Consider the following 21551-nt stretch of genomic DNA (forward strand, 5'->3'; position numbering starts at 1 on the left):
TATTTGTCCTCTAATTTCTGGCTGTTATTCACAGCTTGTAGGAGCTCTTAATGCTACCCTGAAGCTGATTGCACACCCATCTGTCTCTCCACTTGCAAAACATCCTCCCCTTGTCTTTGTTCCTAAAGCCTTAACACGTGTGTGTGCAGCTGCTTGTAGCTGTGAAGTCCTCGGATGCTGCGCCTCTTATGTGCTGTGCAGTAGAGGAGCCTGGAAGTGCTGATTGCTGGACGTGCAGCCTGGCAGCAGCTTGTCCCTTCTGCAGGCTCTGCTGTGGGGGCCCTGGGGTGGTGACCCTGAGCACAGTGGCTCTGCAGTGCTGTGGAAGGGTGCGAGTTTCCTGGCAGCGTCAGCATGCCCTGTTGTGCAGGGAAGCCTTGGTGGCTCTGTGCAGCTGGTCGCCATCTCTCATGGTCTGTTTGTTTTCTGACGCTATGGTATCAAAATATGGAACAAGCTTGTGACACCACCACCTCTGTGATAGTTAAGCCTTGTTGCTCTGCTTGCTTTTTACTGCTTTTATTTTATTTTTTTTGGTGTCCAGGGTATTAGCTCCACGTTTTCGTGTGGTATCCCTTAGGAGTGGAGAATCTGTTGTAGCTTCGTGGGCATCCCCCTGTCCTAAAAGCTCTTTGTTGTTTAATGGCAATGAGCTGGCAGAGGACCAAAAGCAGAAAAAAAAGAAAGGAAACAACAGAACCTTTTGGGCACCTGTCAGGCAGGTCAGCCTTACTTGCTGTGCTAGGCAGCAAAAGCACATCCCACAGCACAAGACCGGGATAATTATTGTGAAAATAAGCTTTCAGTCATCTGTTTCAATTTCTAAAATGCTACCATGGATATTTATCTCCCAAACTTGTTCGCTTTTGCCATGAATCAGTCTTATTCTTTTCCACAGGAAGCTGTTTTGCAGAACCCAGTCATTTTCCTGCAATTACCATATTTGCAGATCGCTCTCTCTTTCAGAAGAGTTTGCTGCTAAAATCTGCGCTCACTTCTCTCCAGAAAGCCCTGGCAGGCCATCTGCAGCTTGAAGGAAGCTGCAATTATTGTCCTGACAGCATCGCTTGTGCAAGCTGTGACAGTACCCTGCCTCTTACGTATACTTGGTCTAGGAACATGCAGAGAGTCAGCGAGGTGAAAGGAATTTGTTGAGGCGTGCACAGAGGTAATGCCCACCTGAAGTCTGTTTCTGTTGTACTTGAGCCCTGGTTTCTCTGGTCCCAGTTTCGTTGCTCTCTGTAGCCTCCTAGCATTAGGCATCGTGATGTAATCGTTCAGATTCACTTGGACCCGTTTCGTCTGGCATCCTTGTCTCTGTGGCAGCAGTTGTGGGTTTGAGATACAGGCAGGGAAGTTTTGAGCTCTTTCCTCTTTAAGCTCTTGCGTGTGGGAGTGCTTTTTGGAGGCAGTGGGCTGGTGAAACTGCTGATGCTTAGTGCTTCCCCGGTGTTGCACTTGCATGCAGGAAGAAGGTTTGTGCCTAGGAGGATGTGACAGCTGGTGGATTCCCAGCTGGTTGCTGCGGCTGCCACAAAGCTCAGTGCACGCATGTTCCTTCCCTGCCTTCCTGCGGCACCCCTCCAAATGAGAGCAGTGGCAGGGAGGGGAGGCCAGTCCTAGCAGCTCTCCTTAAGTAGGGAAGACGTGCCAAGTAGAGCGGAAACGTGCTGGTTGGAGGCCTGAGCTGCTGCACCCCCTGAGCTGTGGGGAAGGCAGCAGGAAGAACCAGGAGCTGGGTGCCGTGGCTCCCCAGGAACTTGCTGGAAAAGCTTGCTTTCTCCTAGTCTGCAACTCCTCCTTCCAAAGGCAAATGCTGGTGTATCCGCTCCTCTCTGCAGGAGCCTCTGAGTGCGTTTTCATCCCGCAGAAAGGACACTGCATGCTCTTCACTGAATGTGTGGGAGTAGGAAGAGTGCTTATGCAGCAGCCTCAGCCTGCCTGACCTTGGCGTTGGTTGCCATAGAGTGTGTTTCCTCTCCGAGGGCTGTGCATACACTGTGGACCCACCAGCCCTCTGGAGAGTGAGAAATAAGGCTCTGTAGGGAAGAATGCACGCTTCAGAGGGATAAGAAGTCATCTTCCAGCAGTGTTTGTGGGTTATCTTCGCTCCGCAAAAAGTATTTAAGGGGCTTCCTTGCAGCTGTCTCTTGTCGGTGTTTGGTAGCATGCAACCCCTGTGCAGTTCTCAGGTCTTGCACCTCCCAGGCAGTCTGCTCTCCACCCTGCAACAGGAGGCTGGAGCTGAGTGCTGAGTGTGTTGTACCTAGCAGGGCTGTGCTCCTGGAACATCAGCTTCAAGGAGAAAGTCAGGGACTGCAGAGGTGTTCACAGTCAGTGACTGAAGAGGAAATGACAGTGGTATGCCTTGAGGATCTGCAGTTCTGGGGTAGGATTCTGTTGGTCCTGGGGACTTTGGAATGCTCTAGTCTTTTTCTTCTGGAAGAGCTGAACAAACAGGATGTTGCTGGAATAGAGACTGGTGTTTTAACACACAGGTCAGCAGTTTCTCACCTGATTAGTAGTTCTGCACACAGCGGGATTAATGAGGCTGATTTCCCATGGATCTGGGTCTTGTCTCAGAGCTTGCAAGCTCTGGTGGCTTTCTGTCCTGGTCCATGACATGTACTTCTTCCCAGTGCTTGAGGTATTGTACTCCACAAAGATGGCTGCAAGAGCTCTGACCCTCCCTAAAAGGATGCAGCAGTGCTTCCTGGAAACTGTCAGCATTTCATGGCTAATCCAGTAAACAGGGACAGATGAATCACTCAATCAATCCACCAGATGTCTTATGAAAAAGTGGGAAAGGACATTGCTAGTTGAACTTTGGGCTAGATGGGATTATCTAGGAATGGGTAGCTGAGCAATTTGGAAATCAGGATTTAGGTGGTGGTCAGCTCACATCAGACTTATTGGCAACAGTCTGTTCCCCGGTATCTTAGAGACCTACTTCATGCCATTCTTACCATTTCCCAGTCTGCTTTTGAGAAGACTAAATGTTGCGTTCCAGATGAGACTGCTCAGTATAAGATGGAGAATGCACAGGGTAACCACATGTGGAGCGTGGCAGGGGCTCAAAGGGGAAGGATGCAGTGAGATACAGTGCAGGGCTGGTGCTGGATGATGAAGCAAAAGTCAAGTCAGTGTTGTGACTATGGGACTTGGTGGGGAGGAACTCAGTTCGTACTTAAGGTAAGAATGGTCTTCAAGAACCGCAGTGTTTCTGCCCTGCTGAGGTCTGTGAAGGTCTCTGCTGGGTGTTGAGAGTTTGCACTTCTGCAGGGATGTGCATGACTGGAATAGGAGCCAGAGAGGAGTTCAGTTTGTAATACAACTTGAGGAACTCTTGGAGGAGTGATGAGGAGAAGACTGGACCCCGCTGTTGCTCAGCACAAAGACACTGGTAGCTGAGCTGGGGGATCCTCCTGGGCAGAGCGTGGAGCCGGGGAGGAGAGAAACCCTGCCAAGAAAAAGTGCTGCTCTCCCTCTTACTCTGCCTGGGGAGGCATTTCTGCACACTCCGTAATCCTAGGCACCCTAGAGCTCAAATAGTGCAGGAAGACAAAAATCACTTGATGCCCTTGTGCAAGTAGCTTGATGTTTTTCTGCTGTGCGTCTGGGAAGAATGGGAAAAAGGGAAGGAGTAGAGAGTTGTGCCAACCTGAGGTGTCCTTGAGCTGGTAGCAGGGTGAAGAAGGCTGGAAGAGCCATTGCTGTTTGGAGCTGACACCCACACAAGGATGACAGCAGTGGAAATCTAGCAATTCCTGCATGTAAGCTTTCCCACAAAGATGGGATTCAGTTAATGCTGGTGGTGTTACATCCCTTACTGCTGCTGGGGTCATTCTGTGCCTGACCTGAGATTTTCAGGGCATATGCTTTTTGTCAGGGAATTTTTGTTGGCCTGGTAAAGCTACTGGTGCCGCCCTGCTTGAGAGATGATCTTCTGGGAGATTGGCCTTTGAGGAAGCAGAATGCCTTGAGCTGGCATCCCTCTGCTTTCTGTTCCCTTTCTTCCACAATCAGAAGAGGTGTTGAGCTCTGACAGCCTCCTTGCATCAGTGGTTTGTGGTAGGAGGTGCACAATCCCAGCTGGCAACTACAAATCTCTGCTCCTAAATGGAAACCAGATCAGTTTTCCTTGCTGTTGGGAGTGTGGAGGTGTTGGAGATCAGCTCTGAATTGAGCCTTTTTGTCTCCTGTCCGCATGTGTCACCTGCACTGGCTGTCAGTGCTCAGTGCCACAGAAAGGGAGATGCATCCCCTGTGTGCTGCTGAAGGGAGAAAGAAGGGAGGGCAAAGTGAAAAGGCTTAATGTGGGCAGCCAGTTGCCTCCTGAAGGAGGCTGTGATGCTTGTGTCTGTTTATAGCTCTTTGAAACAACACTGAAGTCCTCAAGTTTTGGTGCTCTCTCTCTCTCTGTAGGGCTGCAGGACCAGGACTATGTCCACCATGGTGTACCCAAGGGAGGAGAAACTGGACAAACTGAGCCAAGAGGAGATAATTTCTAACACCAAGCTGGTGATGCAGGGGCTGGAGGCTCTCAAGAATGAACACAACTCCATCCTGCACAGCTTGCTGGAGACCATCAAGTGTCTGAAGAAGGATGAAGAAGCCAACCTTGTGCATGAGAAATCCAACCTGCTCCGCAAGTCAGTGGAGATGATTGAACTGGGGCTTGGAGAAGCTCAGGTGAGAATGGCTGGTGCCATCCCACGTGGTACCTGGGGCTGACAGGGGGAGGCAAGCGTGTGGCTGTTACCAATAAGCTGCAGGGGTAGCACTGGGCTGAGGGTGGTCTCCAGTTGTGCGTGAGGGAGATAAAAGGTTATCATCCATACTGACTGTGGCTGGGACTCTTGACAAGGTGATGATGGCACTGTCCAACCATCTGAATGCGGTGGAGTCAGAGAAGCAGAAGTTGCGTGCTCAGGTACGGAGGCTGTGCCAGGAGAACCAGTGGCTGCGTGACGAGCTTGCCAACACCCAGCAGAAGCTGCAGCGCAGTGAACAAACTGTGGCTCAGCTGGAGGAGGAGAAGAAACACCTGGAGTTCATGAACCAGCTGAAGAAGTATGATGAGGATGTCTCTCCTTCGGTATGCCCTTGCCCTGTCAAGCAGCAGCCTTTTCTGTTGGGGGGTTGGACCAGTAGGATTGCCTGAATGCAACAGCCTTGTTCCGGATGTTACCCCTTCCCAGCTGCAGTGCACAGCAGTGCTTGTAATTAGAGGAAGCCTGCCTGGGACAGGGTCTTTGGTAAAACATGGAAGAGAGTGCCAAGATATGATGGGGGGAAACTTGGTTTTGTTGGGTGGAAGAAAGGTGGTAGTAGGGATGACCAAGAGGTTAAGGGTATTGGTGGCAGCTGAGTCAGCCCAAGCTGTTGTTCTCTGATTCCTATCTTCTCAGGAGGAGAAAGAAGGTGACTCCACCAAGGACTCCCTGGATGATCTGTTTCCAAACGAGGAGGAGGAACATGGTCCTGGATGTGAGTGCTTGCTCATGCTTAGTTACTGCCTGTATCTGTTCAAACCTGCTGTGCCAAATGTGCCCTGGTGTATTCTGTGCCTGCAGTGCCCCACCAGCATAGCAGTGCAGTAGCAGCTGCCCAGCAAGGAGGCTATGAGATTCCTGCACGCTTGCGCACCCTCCACAACCTTGTCATCCAGTATGCTTCACAAGGACGCTATGAGGTGGCTGTGCCGCTCTGCAAGCAGGCGCTGGAGGACCTGGAGAAGACATCAGGCCATGATCACCCTGACGTGGCCACCATGCTCAACATCCTGGCGTTGGTGTACAGGTGAGGGTGGGGAGGGCAGGACTGAGCCAGGAGGAGGGCTCTTCCTCTTCAGTTTACCAGGTTAACACATTCTGTCCTATCCGGTGGTAAGGATTTCTCCCAGCTTTCAATGATCTGCCTTTCAAAAAAGGTTTTGCATAGATGAAGTATTTGGACCACCAAACTCCCCGATAAGTAAACTGAGGAAGGGGGAAAGGAGAGGGCTGCTGGAGGCTGATCTTTGTGGAGGGAGGAGTGTTGCTCATGGTTCTGCTTGCCACAGGCTGTGGTGTCCAAAACACAGGTGACTAACTGGCTTTGCACTGCAGGGATCAGAATAAATACAAGGAGGCAGCACATCTCTTGAATGATGCTCTCTCCATCCGTGAGAAGACCCTGGGTAAAGACCACCCTGCAGTGAGTACCTGCCTTCTCTTTTAGTCACTTCTTTCGACCACTGTGTATGCCACTGGAGCTAGTGCAGTGCCCCTTTCCCCTGTGACTTGTCTGCAACCTGGCCCCTTGGTGCTGGGCTGCCAGGGATAGCAGTGTGCCCTGTGATGGCTGGGGTGCTGTTTACATGGTATTATGAGGGCACTGTGTCATATTTTCTGCTGTCTTGTTCAGTATGGCCAATCAGGAGATGGCACCTCTGGGATTCTGCTGTGTAGGCAAGATAACTTTCTGCCTCTGGACCTCTTTATCTACAGAAGCATCTGTACTGCAGGGGTGAAAGAATGGGACAGTTACTGCTGCTTACTCCCCAGGTTGGTCCCACTGAATTTGGCTTTGTTTCACAGAGAGACTTATATCTATGCAGGTGGCTGCAACTTTGAACAATCTGGCTGTTCTCTATGGCAAGAGAGGGAAGTACAAAGAAGCAGAGCCACTTTGTAAGCGAGCCCTGGAGATCCGTGAGAAGGTACTGGTCTCATATGCTCTCCTTCCTTCCAGCTCAACCTTCTGGTTTTCTTTCCCTACCTTACTGTACCTGAAAGATCCAGGACCCACCTAGTCTCTTCAGCTGCTGATTGTGCCACCGCTTTTCTTGTCCCTCCAGTGTTTGCAGTGTTTAGAAAGGCCTGATGGGAGGTGGGAGCTAGAATTTTTCCACTTAACCTCTGTAGTCCTTTGCTCCTGGCTGACGAGTGGATGCCCTCTGGGTTGGGCTGGAGCTGCTTAAATGTCCCCCAGATGTTCGTTTCAATTTAAGTATTGTTGTCTTGTGACTTCTGTGTATCCAGGTCCTAGGCAAAGACCATCCTGATGTGGCCAAGCAACTGAACAATCTGGCCCTGCTGTGCCAGAACCAAGGCAAATATGAGGAGGTGGAGTACTATTACTGCAGGGCCCTAGAGATCTATGAGAGCTGCCTGGGTCCTGATGATCCCAATGTAGCCAAGACCAAGAACAACCTGGTGAGACCCTGGGAAGAGGCCATGTGGGAATGGGTGGTGGTGTCGTAGTAGACACACTGCTTGGTGTCTGGAGGAAACAGGGAGATAGCTGGGAGAAGTGGGGAGGGTTAATTTGTGTTGCCCGGTGGGATTGGAGCTGTTTTCTTGGTTGCAGGCCTCCTGTTACTTGAAGCAAGGCAAATACAGTAATGCAGAGGTGCTGTACAAGGAGATCCTTACCCGTGCTCACGTGAAGGAGTTCGGCTCTGTGGATGGTTTGTACACACTCTACTGGGGCAAGAGTGAACAGTTTGCTCTTCCCCCACCCGCGTGGTAGAGAGATGGGATACCTTGCAGAGCCCTTGTTTTTTGGGCAGGCCTCGAGACACTGCCATTCTAGCTTGTTATGCTGCTTCACTTCTTTCAGAAGGAGTCTTAGCGAGCTCTAGCTTTCAGTCTGCTAGGTTGGCAAGCAGCTGTGGCTTAACAGGGAAGAAGAGCGTAGTGCTTCTCAGGCATGAGTTGAAGTTTCTCCTGTAGTTCTGACACAGGCAGGGGAAGAACTTGTTCCCTCTTTCCTATGCTTTGCGCTTGCAGTGTCAGTTGCCTTTCTTGTGGCTGTAGCCAGTGCCTGGAAGCTCTGTGATGAGCTGCTGGCTTTGGAGATGGTGCTGGGCTGTGCAGAGAGCAGAGCAGTAGTGGAAGTGGCAGAGTAACAGATAAATCGGTGAGTGGAGCTGTCTTTCATTTTTTCCCCACACAGAAGAACACAAGCCAATCTGGATGCATGCAGAGGAGAGAGAGGAGATGAGCAAGGTGAGTCTGCGCTCGCGGTGCAGCCTCTTGACAGAAGCAAGAGCCCCGACAGGGGAAGGAGATCCTGGGGTTTTGATGCCCTCGTATCACAACCAGACTTTCCTTTCTGCAGTCTGAAGAGCTGTTGTGGCCACTGATAAAGGAGTGGGGTGTGGAATTGGGGAGGTATGGTCATTCATTGGGGCACTGAGGAATGGAGGCCCATCAGAGGACCTGATATTTTACTTGGAGTGGGGAGTTATTCAGCACCTCAACAATGGCTGCATGCTCTCCGTTTTAGTGAAACCTCTAAGGCAAGCAGATGATGGAAGATGGTTGATGACAGAGTTGTGCTGCAGGGTTTTGGTGCTGCCAGTACCCAGAGCACATCTTGAGGCTGCCTGGAAGTGGGTTAAGAACACACTACTGTTGTCACCTTGCTTAGCAGGCAGGTCCGAACCATATGGAAAAGAACTCCGAACAGGTTTCTAGCTGCTCGATGTCTTAACTGGCCTCTGAATGAGGGCCTTGGATTTGGCAGAGAGGCTTTCTGTTGCAGCTGATAAACGCAGCAGAGTTGAGTTTGCTTTTTTGCCAGGAGGACGAAACAGCAGAGTGAATGGCCGCTACTACAAAAAAACGTACTGGCTGTACCACATTGCAAGAGAAATTGGGTGGAGTGGGGCCCAGGCTCGCCTTCTTACTCTGGAGTTGAGAAACTTCTTTCTGATGGTGTCTTTAGAGAAGTACAACATCATGAGCAGACTGTTGCAGTGTGGAGCTATGCTCCAGTTAACACAAGCTTTGCAGCAGGGGTGAGAGAACAGAATGCCTTTGGGAAATAATCCTTGTCTAAATTTGCTGTCCAAACCAGGCCCATTGAAACTATACTGTCCCCTTCTCTCCCAGGCCTGTAGAGCAGGCCTGGAAGTCCAGCCTTGTAGGACAGATCTACAGCTGGAAATTTAATTAATTTTGCAGCCTGGGCAAGAATTGAGCTGCTTTTCCTGCCCCTGAGATGGCTGTCTCTAGGCAGCTGCCCAGGTTCAGTGGCATAACAGATCTGATGTGGTCTTCCTAGCTGGGTGTTGGTGACTGCAGACCTTGACTCTAGGCTCCCTTCCCACTGACAGGCACTCAGCAGCCTTCCCTTTGGTTTTGGTCACCTTGGTTTTGAGTCCTGAGTGCTTCTAACCCTGTGCTCACCCAGGCTCTGATGCAAAGAAACCCAAGTGTGACTCTGGCTTGGGAAAGCACCTGCGTGTGGGATAACGATCCAAGAACTGCAGTGGGGCTTTGTAAGGAAAGTGATCCCTGCAAGGGCAGTTTCTTCCAGGCTGGGACGATTGTCAGAGGGAATGCACAGCTGTGGAGCTGCTGTTCCTGGCAGAGGCAGGACCAGTTTTATGGTGCAGAAGCTATGGAATTTGTAGGTTTTGGTAAAGCATTTTAACATTTTGCATGCCAGTGTCGGGAGTGCCATGTACTTCCAGCCACTGCTTTTGAGCTTTGTTGTCCTTGCTACCTTTGGTACCACAGAAGGGGCAAGGAGATGGGAACAGGCTCTTTGCTGGAGGTAGGGCATCACGTCGTCTTGTCTCAAATCATTTGCAGCAAAAAGGTTTTGACCTTTCTCTCTAGGAACCTGCTGGGACTTCATTGCAACACTTGTGTGTTGTGTTTTCAGAGGCTGGGCTGGTGTGAGGGTACAGCCTTGGACTTGACCCTGGTGCCAGTGTGAGAGCACAGGCCAGGGGGTGGCTAACAGCAGTCTTTTCACCCAACAGAGCAAGCACAGAGACAGTGCTCCCTACGCCGAGTATGGTGGCTGGTACAAGGCCTGCAAGGTTAGCAGGTAAGAGAGGTTTGTGGGCAGCTCTAGGCAGTGGGTGAGGCGTCCCCAGGGCTCCCACTCACCTGCTGCTTGTTCCCATAGCCCAACTGTGAACACCACTCTGAGGAACCTGGGTGCGCTGTACCGGCGCCAGGGCAAGCTTGAGGCGGCGGAGACCTTGGAGGAGTGTGCAGTTCGCTCTCGGAGGCAGGTAAGCCCCCACGGACCTTCCCTGGTGGGTGGGAGGATGCTGTGGGACTCGGGGCTAGCAGGCTGTGGCGTTGCCCTGCCAGCGATGAGGGTTGTGCTATGCCTTGCAGCCTGTCTGTGACTTGTATTCCCTGGAACGGCTCAGTGGTTGAGGTTTCATTTGTGCAGGGGGTACGCTTGTGTTTGCATGTGTGGGATTGCACTGGTGTATGTATGTATAGATGGAGCATCTGTTGGGGTGTGTGTATGTGTGTAGAAATACAGCTGTGTTAGGGCTATGAAGCTTTGTCAGCTGAGTGGAGTCTGCACTTGGTGAGGTGTGTTCTTCCTACTAATTTGTCCAGGAATTACAGCTCCTGTACTGGGAAACCTGTGGTGTAAGTACCCAGCACAAAGAGTGAGGGACAGCAAAAAGCTTCACGCATCAAAACATGAAGGGGGGAAAAAAAAGGCCGTCAGCTTTTTGAGGCAGCAAGCTCTTGTCACTCAGGGTGGCATATAGCTTATAAGGCATTCCCTGAACAAGAGCTACTGAATTCAGGATGCTGTTTGGCTCCTTGTCCTTCTTGTTTGGGAGAATTCTGGCTGTGATGGGACGATGACTGAGAGAGGGAGAAGGACCAGGCAGATAACAGCATTGAAGAGCAAAGTCTGGTGCTTCCTTATTCCTTTCTATTTGCAGGGCATTGACCCAATCAACCAGACGAAGGTGGTGGAGATCCTGAAGGAGGGTGATGGCACAGAGAGACGTCGGAGCCTGGGTGGCAGCGTCAAGTACGAGAATGCCACAGACGGTAGCGAGGAAGTGAGTATGGGCGTGGAATGGAGCGGGGTAAGTACAAGACACCATCAAGAATGGCCTCAGCTGGCTGCTGGAGGGAAGGGACAGCCTGGCTCAGGGCTCTCCCCGCGTGGCCTGTCGTGGCATCCTTGTCTACCTCCATTTGTTCCCTGCATACTTCCTTCTCCTCTTTCTTGGCATGAGCCAGCCCACAAAGGTGCGCGTCTGGGCCTGGCTTGTCGTGTACAGGCCAGGCACTCTGAAGAGTTCTCACTTCTAGGGGGCTTCCAGTTCCTGGCAGTGCACAGCATGAGCTGGTCCTGGCCTGCCCTTAATCTTAGCCTTGGCGACCTTATTAACACCTCTCCCTGCTGCTCTCCTCTTGAGGCTGTGGCTGAGTGTCAGCCCCATCTCAGGCCCACACAGCCTCTGTGAGCAACTTGCCTTTCTGTCCTGCAGCGCACCACAAGTGATGCTGGGTCTGGGGAGGTGTGTGTGTGTGTGTGTGTGTGTGTGTGTGTGCGCGCGTGTGTTTGGTGGGGCTGTGATTGTGTCTGCAATGTAAGGAAATAGTCCACAGCCAACACCTTTACAGTCCTCTTGTGGTCTCGTGCCCCTCCTGTGGGCTGTGGTCAAACAGGGGTTGGAAAAGGCAGGTTTTCTTGGGATGCCTGGCTGGGCTGACCGGCAGTGTCAAAAGAGGCTGCTGTTAGCTGAGGCTCATTCAGGGTGACCCAAGCTTACTGTTCTTGCCCTGAGACTGAAGGGCACTGTGGTCACTGGTACTGAGTTTGGAGGAAGGTAGCGGTCCAGGTCTGGGACAGGTGGTTTCTTCAAGGAGGAGGATGGAGAAGAGGCAACAAGTGAGCATGGTGCTGGTGGATGCTTGGCTTGAGGGCTGCTGGAGCTGTTAATGCTTACCATTCTTCCTGCAGACTCTGGCTGAGAGTGTAGTGTAGCTGGCACCTAGGGCTGGCTGCAGCCTGGCATAAGCGATGCACTGAGCATGAATCCTCTACTCCCCCTCACATCTGCTGTCACTAACCCTTCCCCACGTGGCCATTCTCACCCGCATGAGCTGTTCCCCTTCTTTCTTCCTCTTCCCTGTTGCCATGACAGCCCCTCAACATCCAAACCTAAAGCCTGGCTCTCTTGATTGTGGATTGTACCCCGAAGGTGGCTGGAGAGGGCCTGGGGAGCTGAGCTTTGAAGGGGCCCAGCAGCTCCTCCAGATGCAAGGCTGTTCTTTGTCTCAGCTATTCATCTTCAAGGGTGAAGAGGGTCTTAGTCCTGGCCCTCATGTTCCCTGTTAGTAGAGGGGGGAGAGTGGAGGAAGGAGGGCTGCATCATTGGATTGGGATCACCCAGTCCCTGACCTGGTTGGTGACTGCAGCACCTCCTGGCTGTGGTTGGCATTGGCTGATTGCTTTCTGCAATGCAGCATAGGCCTTGCTGCTGGCCTCTGAGCTATCAGCTGAAGGCAAGCAGACAGTGTCACCCTCTCCTACAGCCTTGACCCAACAGATGGGGATATCCCCTGCACCTACGATTCTTTCCCAAGGGGCTTGTCAGGGCTGCCCACAGTCAGCTGTATGGAAGGGGTTTGGGGGGGCTAACTCAGCACCCTAGGGATATGGCTGCTGTCATGTGGTGCTTGACACCACTCTTCCTAGCTGGCTGCACACACAGCCAGCTCCCTCTGCCCAGCCAGCACCCTGCAGCTCCCCCCTGGAGAAGGCTGGGGCAGCTCCCTCTTCTGTCACAGTCAGTTGTTCCTTGCACTGCTGTGGAGATCTTGGGTTGTAGTGCCCAGGCCCACCTCTGTTACCATTCCTTTAGCTACCAGCTGCTGCAGAAATAGCTCTGGATGCCCCAAGAACACCAGTGACTGTACCCTGCTGCCCAGGGTAGCTCTAGAAACTCTGAAGCTCTATTTGTGGCCCAGTTAAAATATGAGCTTGCTAATTTAGCTTCACCACCGTCCCTCCCCACCTAAAAGTGGCCCATGGTCACTGCATGCAGCCTGGGACCTGACCCACCAGCTCCCTGGACTGCCTGCAACCTCATGGGCTTGTAAACTTTGTCTTTCTCCTTTCTGTGCACTAGGCTTAAATGCCTCCCGAGACTCCCTCTTTCCCCTCCACCGCAATCAATCACCTGGATGTTTGTGTTGTATCTTCCAACTTTATCCTCCACACCATCCCTCCTTCCTCGGCAAGGACTCCACGCCAGTCCCCCAACCCTCCCGGCGCGTGAGGGCACCACAGCACCTGCAGAGGAGTGCCTGGGGCCTCGTTCCAGTCCCATGGCCAGCAAGAGCAGGAGGAATCTGCATGGAGCTGCCTGCTCCCCCCTGGTCAGGGTGGTGGGCCACCATCCCCTTGTGTGCCCTCACCTCCCAGCCTGCCCTTGCACAGCTCTGGGGACCAAGCCTGCAGGGGATTGTCTTCAGGTGTATTGACTTCACCATCATTAGGCATCCTGAACCCTCATAGCTTGTTCCCTCCATCTCTGCAGAGGCCAGGATGGAGGTGTGAAGATGGGAGGGCTGTTTAGGGACACAGAGGCCCAGCCTTGGCAGGACTGTTGTGTGCCCAGTTATTTTCTTCCCTGTAGGCATAGCTGATGTTAGTGCCCTGTAGTGAACCTGCGCTGACCACCAATGAGTTGGGCTCTACCTGCAGCACAGGGCAGCCTCCCTCTTGCTCTCCTCCTCCTGCTGAGCTCTGCAGCTTAGGGCCAGCACGTGGATCTCTGCAGGGCATGGGGATGGAGGGTGGCCCATAGCTACTGCACATCTGAGCTGGGATTGGGAGTAACAGTCAAGGGCTGTGCATCAGACAGGGACGTGCAAGGGCGCATTGTTGCCAACTCCTGAACTGATACTGAGTTTCTTGCTTGGTGGTGTTATCGGCTGCCTGTTGCTCCAGGGTCGTTGGTTGTGTGCCCTGAGAGAAGAAGAGGTGAGGGTGAAGCTATATGCTGTTTCTTGGAGGCAGAGGGAAGAAGGGTGGGAGGAGAGCAGAACTCTTCTGTGATCAGTTAGAAGTGGTTGGGATGGAGAACAGCTTGGTTTGAAGTAGAGCAGGTGAGAGAAAAAGGAGGTGCAGAGAAGGGTGTGAGGAAAGGAAGAGCTGGGGCTTGGTGAGTTCCAAGCATGAGTGGGAGGTGAGCTGGCTGAAGAGGGATTTGTGCAGGAGGTAAGGCTTTCCAGGGAAGAACAGGCCACGTTGCTGAGGGAGGAGTTGTTGAACACAGGACGTGGCTTACGAGGTGTGGCCCTTGGGGTTGTGACTTGCTGTCCTTCCTCATGTAGAGGGCAGGATTGTCACTCTGTTGCTCCCAGGGAGGCAGTGCTGCCCTGGGCTTCGTGAGGGTGGCTCAGTGCCTGTGATGGGACTCCACCAGAGTGCTGTCAGTCACTGCTGAAGAAGGGGATGTTTCCTAAGGCCTTGAGCCTCATGCCCTCAGATGCAGACCTTCATCCTACCTCCTATAAGAGGCGAGCCTGGGGAGGCTGCAGGCAGCAGGACAGAGCCCACAGGCCAGCGCAGGATTCCCCCCCTCCCTTATTTATTTAAGTAGGTAGTTTCTCTCATGCTAGTCATCTGGTAGGCTGTAATAATAAATGTGCTTGTGTCTGTCTGGACCTGGCTTTCCTGCGGTGATGCAGAGGCCTCGGGGCATTTGCATACTGCTCTCCTGGGAACTGGTGCTTGCTGAAAGGAGATCTAGGGGCTTAGGGCTCTAGGGCCGTGCCTTCCCTGCCCCTCTCTCCTGCTGCTGCTCCATGGTGTTGGAGCGTGGTGAGTCCCCAGAGTTCAGGCCTCAGCACCACCTGCCTCTGCTTTGCCTGCCATGGACCTGGTGCTGTAACAACTGTACCTGTGATTAAAGGGAGACAGACCTGAACCGCTGCCCTGTGCTTCTTTCCATGCTTTGTAGGCCAGCATTGGTCAGCCCTGGGGCGGTGGGGGCAAAATGCTGCTGGATCAGGTGTGGGTGCTCAGTGTCTGTGTGTATGCAGGGGCATGTGCTGCTGCGTGGACGGTGTGGGCGCATCTCTTCTGGGCTGAGCATCGGGGCAGGACTCGGCTCCCTGCTTCAAACTGGGGTTGCTTCCAACCGTAGCTCTGCAGTCACACTGTAGGGCTGACGTGGAGCATCTGAGGTTGGTTCTTTCTCAACTGCTGTTTTCATTAGCCAGAAAAATACCCCACTGTGTCCTCTGGTGCTGAGCTTTGCATGCTCTTAAATCCTGCCTGAGTCCTTTGCCTCCATGAAGCAGACGGCACGAGTGTGCAGAGGAGAGTGACTCAGTGCTGAAGCTGCTGCTAGTGCTTTGAGTGCTCTCGTCCTGGTGGGTGCAGTGAGGTGGGTGCTCTGCGGTAAACCAAGTGCCTTCCATGTTCTGGGTTAAAAATAACCTGCAGAAGAGGGAGTGGGGAGAGAAAGAAGGCTATTTTTAATCCAGCACGCAGCAGAACTCGGTTCTGGCATTGAGCTGCAGTTAGCCTGCATCACTGTAGCTGGGCAAGTGTGGCTCTGTTCACCACTCCTGACTGTAGAGCTTATTTGGGTCCTGGGCAGCTTCTTGCTGCCTCTGTACCATGGTCCTGCTCCACTGCCCCAGCATTGCTCCCTTTTCTACCTCTGGCTGCTGCGTCCTGGCAAAAAGAACAGAGCTTGACATGACGGTACCCTGCCAGGAGGGTGGTAGCACAGGGGCTACTGGTGGCAGGGCTCTTTTGCTTCTTCCCCATCCCCTACTTTGGTAGTGCCATGCTGATGGCCGGCTCTTCTAAAACCCACCTAGGATGCCTGCTGGAGGAGCTGAATGCTTGCCTTGCTAATGCTGATGGTGCTTTCTGCATTCCTGGTGCGTGGGTGCCTTGCTGCAACAGCACACAGATCCTAGTTTGGAAGCCCTTTGCTCATTACCACAAAGAGGCTCATTTGGTTTATCCAGGAACAGATGGGACCAGAATCAGGAGAAAGGGTTGCTGTTAGGAAACATCCTGTTCACCTGGTAGGGGGGGGTCTAGGGCTGGATCAGCATTGGGTAACCAGAGCAGGGAAGTGTTTCCCTGGTGCCAGGGTGATTCCTGGAAACCTGGGAAAGAGCAGGAGGGGCCTTAAGGCAGAGCCTGCAGAGCTGCACAAACAATCCTGGGGCTCTGGCTGCTGCTGGCCGAGGCCAGGGGGCATTCTGCTCATGGAGACTATGTAAGGGTATCACACTTGCTCATAAAGAGCAGAGGGCTTTGGTGGTGCCTTACCTCCATTTTCTTACTGCCTCCTTGTGTCGGGAGAGGCAGCCCTTGAGGCCAATAGGACTGGCACCCAGGAAGACTGCTGTTAGCAGATCATAAGAGCAAAAGCAGTCCCTCATCAGCAGTGATGTTGCAACCCTCCTTAAGGAGGTTCCTGGCTATGCAGCAGAGTTTGGTGATGGTGGTACAAGGTGGCCTCATACTGGCAGCATGTGCTCTGTATGTGTGGAGCAAATCCAGATGGGCTGGAGCCTGGCATGGGCTGAGTGCCCCGTAAGGGGCCCCAACAGCAGACAGACAGAGGAGCGCGTCCCCCGTGGAGTGGAGCTGCCTGCACTGCTCAGCAACTACAGAGATCATTGAGAGAGTCTTGGGGGGGCTTCCAAGGTGGGCTGAGTGAGTGTGGTGCGCAGAGTGGTGCTGCCTGACACGAGTGTAGCTGTGAAACCAGCAAGCTGGAGCAGGATGAACACTGCATGGAGAGAGAGAATGGCACTGGTGGAGAGAGAAGGAGGGGAGTTGGGCCTGGTCTCCATACTAGGAAGAGAGTCTTTGAGGCAAACGACCCAGCAGCACATCCTGGCCCAACCAAAAGTATCCCTCAGCGTGGGGATTCCCACCAGCACCTGCTCGGACCTCCTCATAGCTGCCAGCTGAGCCGTAGGAGACGGAACAGGGCCAGGGCTGCCTGGTGCGGCCTGGTTCACAGCACGCTCGAGCTTTCTTTGTGCTGCTCAGTCCTCGCCCCCTGGCTTGTGTCTCCGTCTCCAGGACGGCAGCGGTACCCTCCAGCGCAGCAGCTCCCTGGGGAAAATCCGGGATGTGATCCGGCGGAGCAGCGAGATGTTGGTCAAGAAGCTGCAGGGCAACGGGCCCCTGGAGCCCAGGAACACCAGGTAGGGGCTACGGCCTGGGTCCTGCCGGGCCGCGGTGCCGCTGCGGGATCGGGCGTCAGACGACCCCTCTTCTCTGCTTTCTCGTAGCATGAAGCGAGCCGCCTCGCTAAACTACCTGCACAAGTCTAGCGATGCTTCGTTCGAGGTGAGCGGCGGAGCAGGAGCTGGGGGGGCCTGGCGCTGGGGGCCCGTGCTGACACACGCCGTGTTTTTCAGGGTACCCAAGGGCTCCGCGCAGAGAGCAGAGGCCTCAGCGCCAGCAGCATGGATCTCTCCTCGCACAGCTCCCTGCTCGCTTCCAACTGAGCGCCCGCGGCAACTTGCCGCAGCTTTGCGCTGCGTGGGGCAGCGCCCGGCCCCCTCCCCACCTCCACCGCTCCGTTCTCCTCACCGCGGGCTCTCGGGCCGCCCTTTGCCGCCCCACCCCGGGCCGGGGGAGCCCCTAGCTAGTTTGGGAAGCGCAGCCCGCACGCGTGCTCCTGTCCCGAGCGAGCGGGGGCCGGGCGGGTAGGGGGGTGCGGGCCATCACCGGCTCACGGCGCCGCACCCGGAGCACCGCCGCTCACCCCCGCCGCCCGGACCGCCGCACCCGGGGGCGCCCGGACCGCAGCACCGCCCGGCATCGCCCACCCGGGGGCGCGGCGAGGCGGGGAGGGGGCAGAGCCCCGCCGCCATCCCGGCTCCCCTCGGCTGCTGTATGTTATTTTATGAAATAAAGCCACGACCCTCCCCGTGACGCCGGGCGCTCCTTGGGGCGGGGGGGGGGGGCCGCGCGCGGGTCTCGGGGGCGGGGAGCGATGACGACGGCGGCGATGACAGCGCGGTGACGCCCCGGAGGGCCGTTCCCTTCCGGAGCGGGGCGGAGGGCGATGGCGCGCATCACGCTGGAAGACCTGGACAGGCTGGGCGACGAGGAGGAGGAGGGCGAGGAGGAAGGGGGGGAGGACGAGGAGGACGAGGAGGAGCGGGGCCGGCTGTTCGCGCACTGGGAGGCCGTGGCCAGCACGCACCGGGTGAACCTGCCCCGAGGTGAGCGCCGGGGGAGCCCGGCTGAGGGGCGGCCCGGCCCGGGGGTGCCTCCGCGCCTCCACGCCCGGCCCGCCGCCCCCGCGCCGCGCTTTGCCTTGCAGACATGGCGGGCCCCATCGTCCAGATGAACCGGCACAGACAGACGCGGGAGGCCGTGCCCCACGTCGCCCTGTCGCAGCACGGCAAGGTGAGGCCCCGCTTCTCCGCTCCCGCTGAGCTCGCGCCGTCCCGCTCCCGGCCATGGAGCTGCCGGGCCGGGCCGTCGCACCGGGGCCGGCCTGCACTGTGTAGGCTGCGCTGCCTGCGGGAGAAGGGAGGGCTGGGCCCGCAGTGCGCCCTGCGGCTCCGGCTCCAGCGCTGCGAGCGCTCTGGGTGCCACTGTAAGAAAGACGTGAAACTACTCGAGAGTGTGCGCAGGAGGGCTGCAGGGCTGGGGAAGGCTCTGCTTGAGGGGCACTGAGAGCCCTGGGTTTGCTCAGAGCAGAGCAGAGCAGAGCAGCGGAGGGGAGGCCTGATGGCAGCTGCAGCTCTCCCAGGGAGCGGAGGGCAGCGCTGAGCTCTGCTGTCTGTACAGCGACAGGGCTGAGGGAACGGCATGGAGCTGCGTCAGGGGAGGGCAGGTGGGGGTGAGGGGAAGGCTGTGCCCCAGAGGGCGGTGGGCATGGCACAGGCTGCCCAGGGCAGTGGGCACGGCCCCGATGCCGGAGCTCAGGGAGCGCTGGGACACCACTGACGCTGGGGCTGGGGTGCTGTGTGGGGCCGGGGGTTGGGCTCGGTGATCCTCGGGGGTCCCTTCCAGCTCGGGATGTTCCCTGATTCTACAGTTCTGTTTGTCAGACTGAGCGTGTCCTGTGCGTCAAAACTGCTGTTCCAAACCTGGTGGCTTCTGCCTGAAGATCTCCCGCTCTTGCTAAATTGCACACCTCCGCTAATCTCTTACACAAAAAGGTGCTTTGAGAAATAACTGCAAAGAAGCGCTCGTCAGACTGGTTCTTGTGTCTCTTCAAGCTTGGTTGGGCTCGCTACCAAGAAGATATCTGTCAGTTGTCTTCTAGATGAGGAGAGCTTAACCAGTTTCTTCTGGGCTGAGGTCCAGCAGTGCTGCCTGTGGAACACGTCTCAGCATGTGGGTTGTGCAGCTCTGAGCTGGGCTGCTCCACGCTTCCTCTTTCCTGCTCTTCTGGGTCTCAGGGCTTAATCTGGGCTCTTCTGTACCTCCCCCATTGTGGGCAGGATTGCAGCCCAGCACTCCACGGTGCCTGAAGACCTTCTGTTGCCAATGGCACCTCCACTGTTTGAAGAGGATTCTTGGAGTTCAGCTCTGGGGCTGCGCGAGATGAGAGCCACCTCCTGGCACAAGTGCAGGGGCACTCAACTGTGGGCCCTTGTGGACACGTTCCCCAGGCTTGGGCGGGTGGTAGAGCTTGGTGGCTCCTCTTGAGCTTCATGCCATCCTCTTGGAAGCACTCAAATAACTGCACCACCTGCAGAGCCTTGCTGACCTCGGCACTGAGCATCAGAATCCCCACCCCACATGGCAGGGAGCTGTTGCCACCAGGTACAAGTGAGGCATCGTCACTCTTTCTCTTGCCCAGGTCTCGTCTTCTGGAGCGGTGGTGGGTCAGTGTAAGGGCCAGACTGCGGGAGGACCCGGCACTGTGCCCTGCTGGATTCTCAGATGTTGTCACAATGAGAATTAGACAGTATTTCATGGGCTTCCCCTATCTGGCAAATGCTGCTGCTCTGCTTTGCTTGGTGGGATGTTGGCAGGCATGGCTCCATCTGGAGGGTGTCTCCCTTGTCTCTTGTCGGGCTTCTCCAGAAAAGCGAGCATCTGTCATGAGCTTGTGACCCATTCCGCAGCACTGTCTGTTCCCTTTGCACCAGCTGCGCTCATGTCTCTTCGTCTTCACGTCTCTCCTTGGTATGGGAGAAGGATCCAAGAGGGACTTTGTTCCAACCATCTCAGCCCCTCCTTCCTCCCGTGCTGCTTAGCATCCCACACGCACACAGCGCTCCAGTGCTGCGCCCCGGGATCCACTCAGCCCTTCTGGAGGCCTTTGGGTGCCTGGAATCAGGAACATCCTTGTGCATAGGCAGGACAGTGATGGCGTGGAGCAGAGTCCTGCGCTCCCTGCTGAGGATGCACTGCATTCCGTGTGCATGCCAGGAGCCTCCAAGCCTCCCCCCTCCCTGTCCCATGTCTGTGCTGCCCCTTTTGCTGACTTCTGCCCGCTGGCATTACGTGTCGCTGCCTGAGACGTGTGTGTGACACCAGCTCCCCTCGCATTCTCCGGCCTCCCGTGTCAGCAGGGCCCGTCTCCCCGCTTCCCGCTGATGTGCCCTTGTCCTGTGGCCTGTTTCAGTGCGAGGAAGCGGCCTACGAGGAGCGGCAGTACCCAGCTGGGAAGTGGGCCTGTGTCACCAAGGGTGAGCCCCTGTATGAGCAGAGCATCTCCCTGAGCTTCATGAAGCTCATGCGCTACATCTGCAAGGAGAACTCTGTAGGTGTGTGCAGGCAGGACCGAAGGGGCCAGTGGGGGGGAGCGGGGCGGGGGGCCGGGCTGCCAGCCCAGCTGCCTCACCATGCCCACCACCTCCTGGCAGGTTGCTATCTGGGCATGACCGTCCCGGTGCTCAATGAAATCCACCTGACCAAGGAGGGGACCGAGCTGGAGCGCGAGGTGCTCACTGCCTACTACATCCCAGGAGAGTTCCAGCAAAACCCTCCTGCCCCCATGGACCCCGAAATCCACATCACCGAGAGGGCACCGCTCCGGGTGATAACCAGGTGACCGTGGGGCGCCGTGGGCAGGGGCTGTGCCGGCAGCGAGCCGCCCCGCCACTGACGTTGCTCCCCTTGCCACAGGGTGTTCTATGGGGTGACCACCGAGGAGACCATTCTGCGGGAGATCTCTCTCTTCTGGGAGCTCCTGGGTTCCACGGATGCTGTGCTGCAGGAAACCTACATCGTGGCCGTCTATGAAAACCCCAGCATCCCTCAGCGCCGCAACGAGATCTGGTTCATCCGCCGGGCAGAGTGAGGCCCCGCTGCTGTGCTGCGCTACGCTTGGCGAGCTCTGACCTGGAGGAGACGGCCACGCGCCCTCACCCACCGCTCACCCACACACCCAGCTGGGGCACCCAGCCGGCACGCCGCACCAGGCGGTGACTGAGGGCTCGCCCGGCTGCGCTCCTCCGGCCGCGGGCGCGGGCTGCGGACTCGTGCCGGCCGTGTAGTGTCCGGGTGCCAAATGGCCGCCCGCGAGGCGTCGGGCTCCGCGTGGGCCTCCGCGATTGCTGCACGGAGCCGCCGGAGTGCTGCCGCGGGGACAGGGGGATCCGAGGGGAGAGGGCCGGTTGCGGGCACGGTCGCCCGGCAGCCGGGAGGGACGGGTGCCACGGTGCCGAGGGCACCTGGAGCAGCGCGATTCCCCGGGGGAGGCCGGTGGTGCCAACTCAATAAACCCGCTCGCACCGCTGCGGCCGTGGGTCCCTTGCTGCGGGGAGCGGGGAAACCGCGGGAGAGTCTCACCGGGACCCGCTTCCAGCTTC

General features: G+C 55.8%; 2 protein-coding genes across 2 annotated transcripts; both read left to right on the forward strand.

Moving 5' to 3' along the window:
* Positions 1 to 4443: 4443 nt before the first annotated feature.
* Positions 4444 to 17273, forward strand: KLC4 (kinesin light chain 4; the record flags this gene model as incomplete). The annotated part of the gene is made up of 15 exons (XM_079532660.1): positions 4444 to 4692; positions 4868 to 5098; positions 5412 to 5490; positions 5577 to 5802; positions 6111 to 6198; positions 6602 to 6703; positions 7026 to 7199; positions 7354 to 7453; positions 7942 to 7994; positions 9761 to 9828; positions 9910 to 10018; positions 10700 to 10849; positions 16843 to 16967; positions 17055 to 17112; positions 17184 to 17273. The coding sequence occupies 15 exons, from the start codon at positions 4444 to 4446 to the stop codon at positions 17271 to 17273; spliced, it is 1902 nt and encodes a 633-aa protein (XP_079388786.1).
* A 563-nt stretch (positions 17274 to 17836) lies between these two features.
* LOC306944105 (heme-binding protein 1-like) lies at positions 17837 to 21040 on the forward strand (the record flags this gene model as incomplete). Its single annotated transcript, XM_079532546.1, has 5 exons — positions 17837 to 17996; positions 18098 to 18183; positions 20363 to 20504; positions 20604 to 20787; positions 20866 to 21040. The coding sequence occupies 5 exons, from the start codon at positions 17837 to 17839 to the stop codon at positions 21038 to 21040; spliced, it is 747 nt and encodes a 248-aa protein (XP_079388672.1).
* Positions 21041 to 21551: the final 511 nt, after the last annotated feature.

Source organism: Tetrao urogallus, assembly GCF_951394365.1.
Source record: "Tetrao urogallus genome assembly, chromosome: 2".
In the NCBI taxonomy this organism is placed as follows: domain Eukaryota; kingdom Metazoa; phylum Chordata; class Aves; order Galliformes; family Phasianidae; genus Tetrao; species Tetrao urogallus.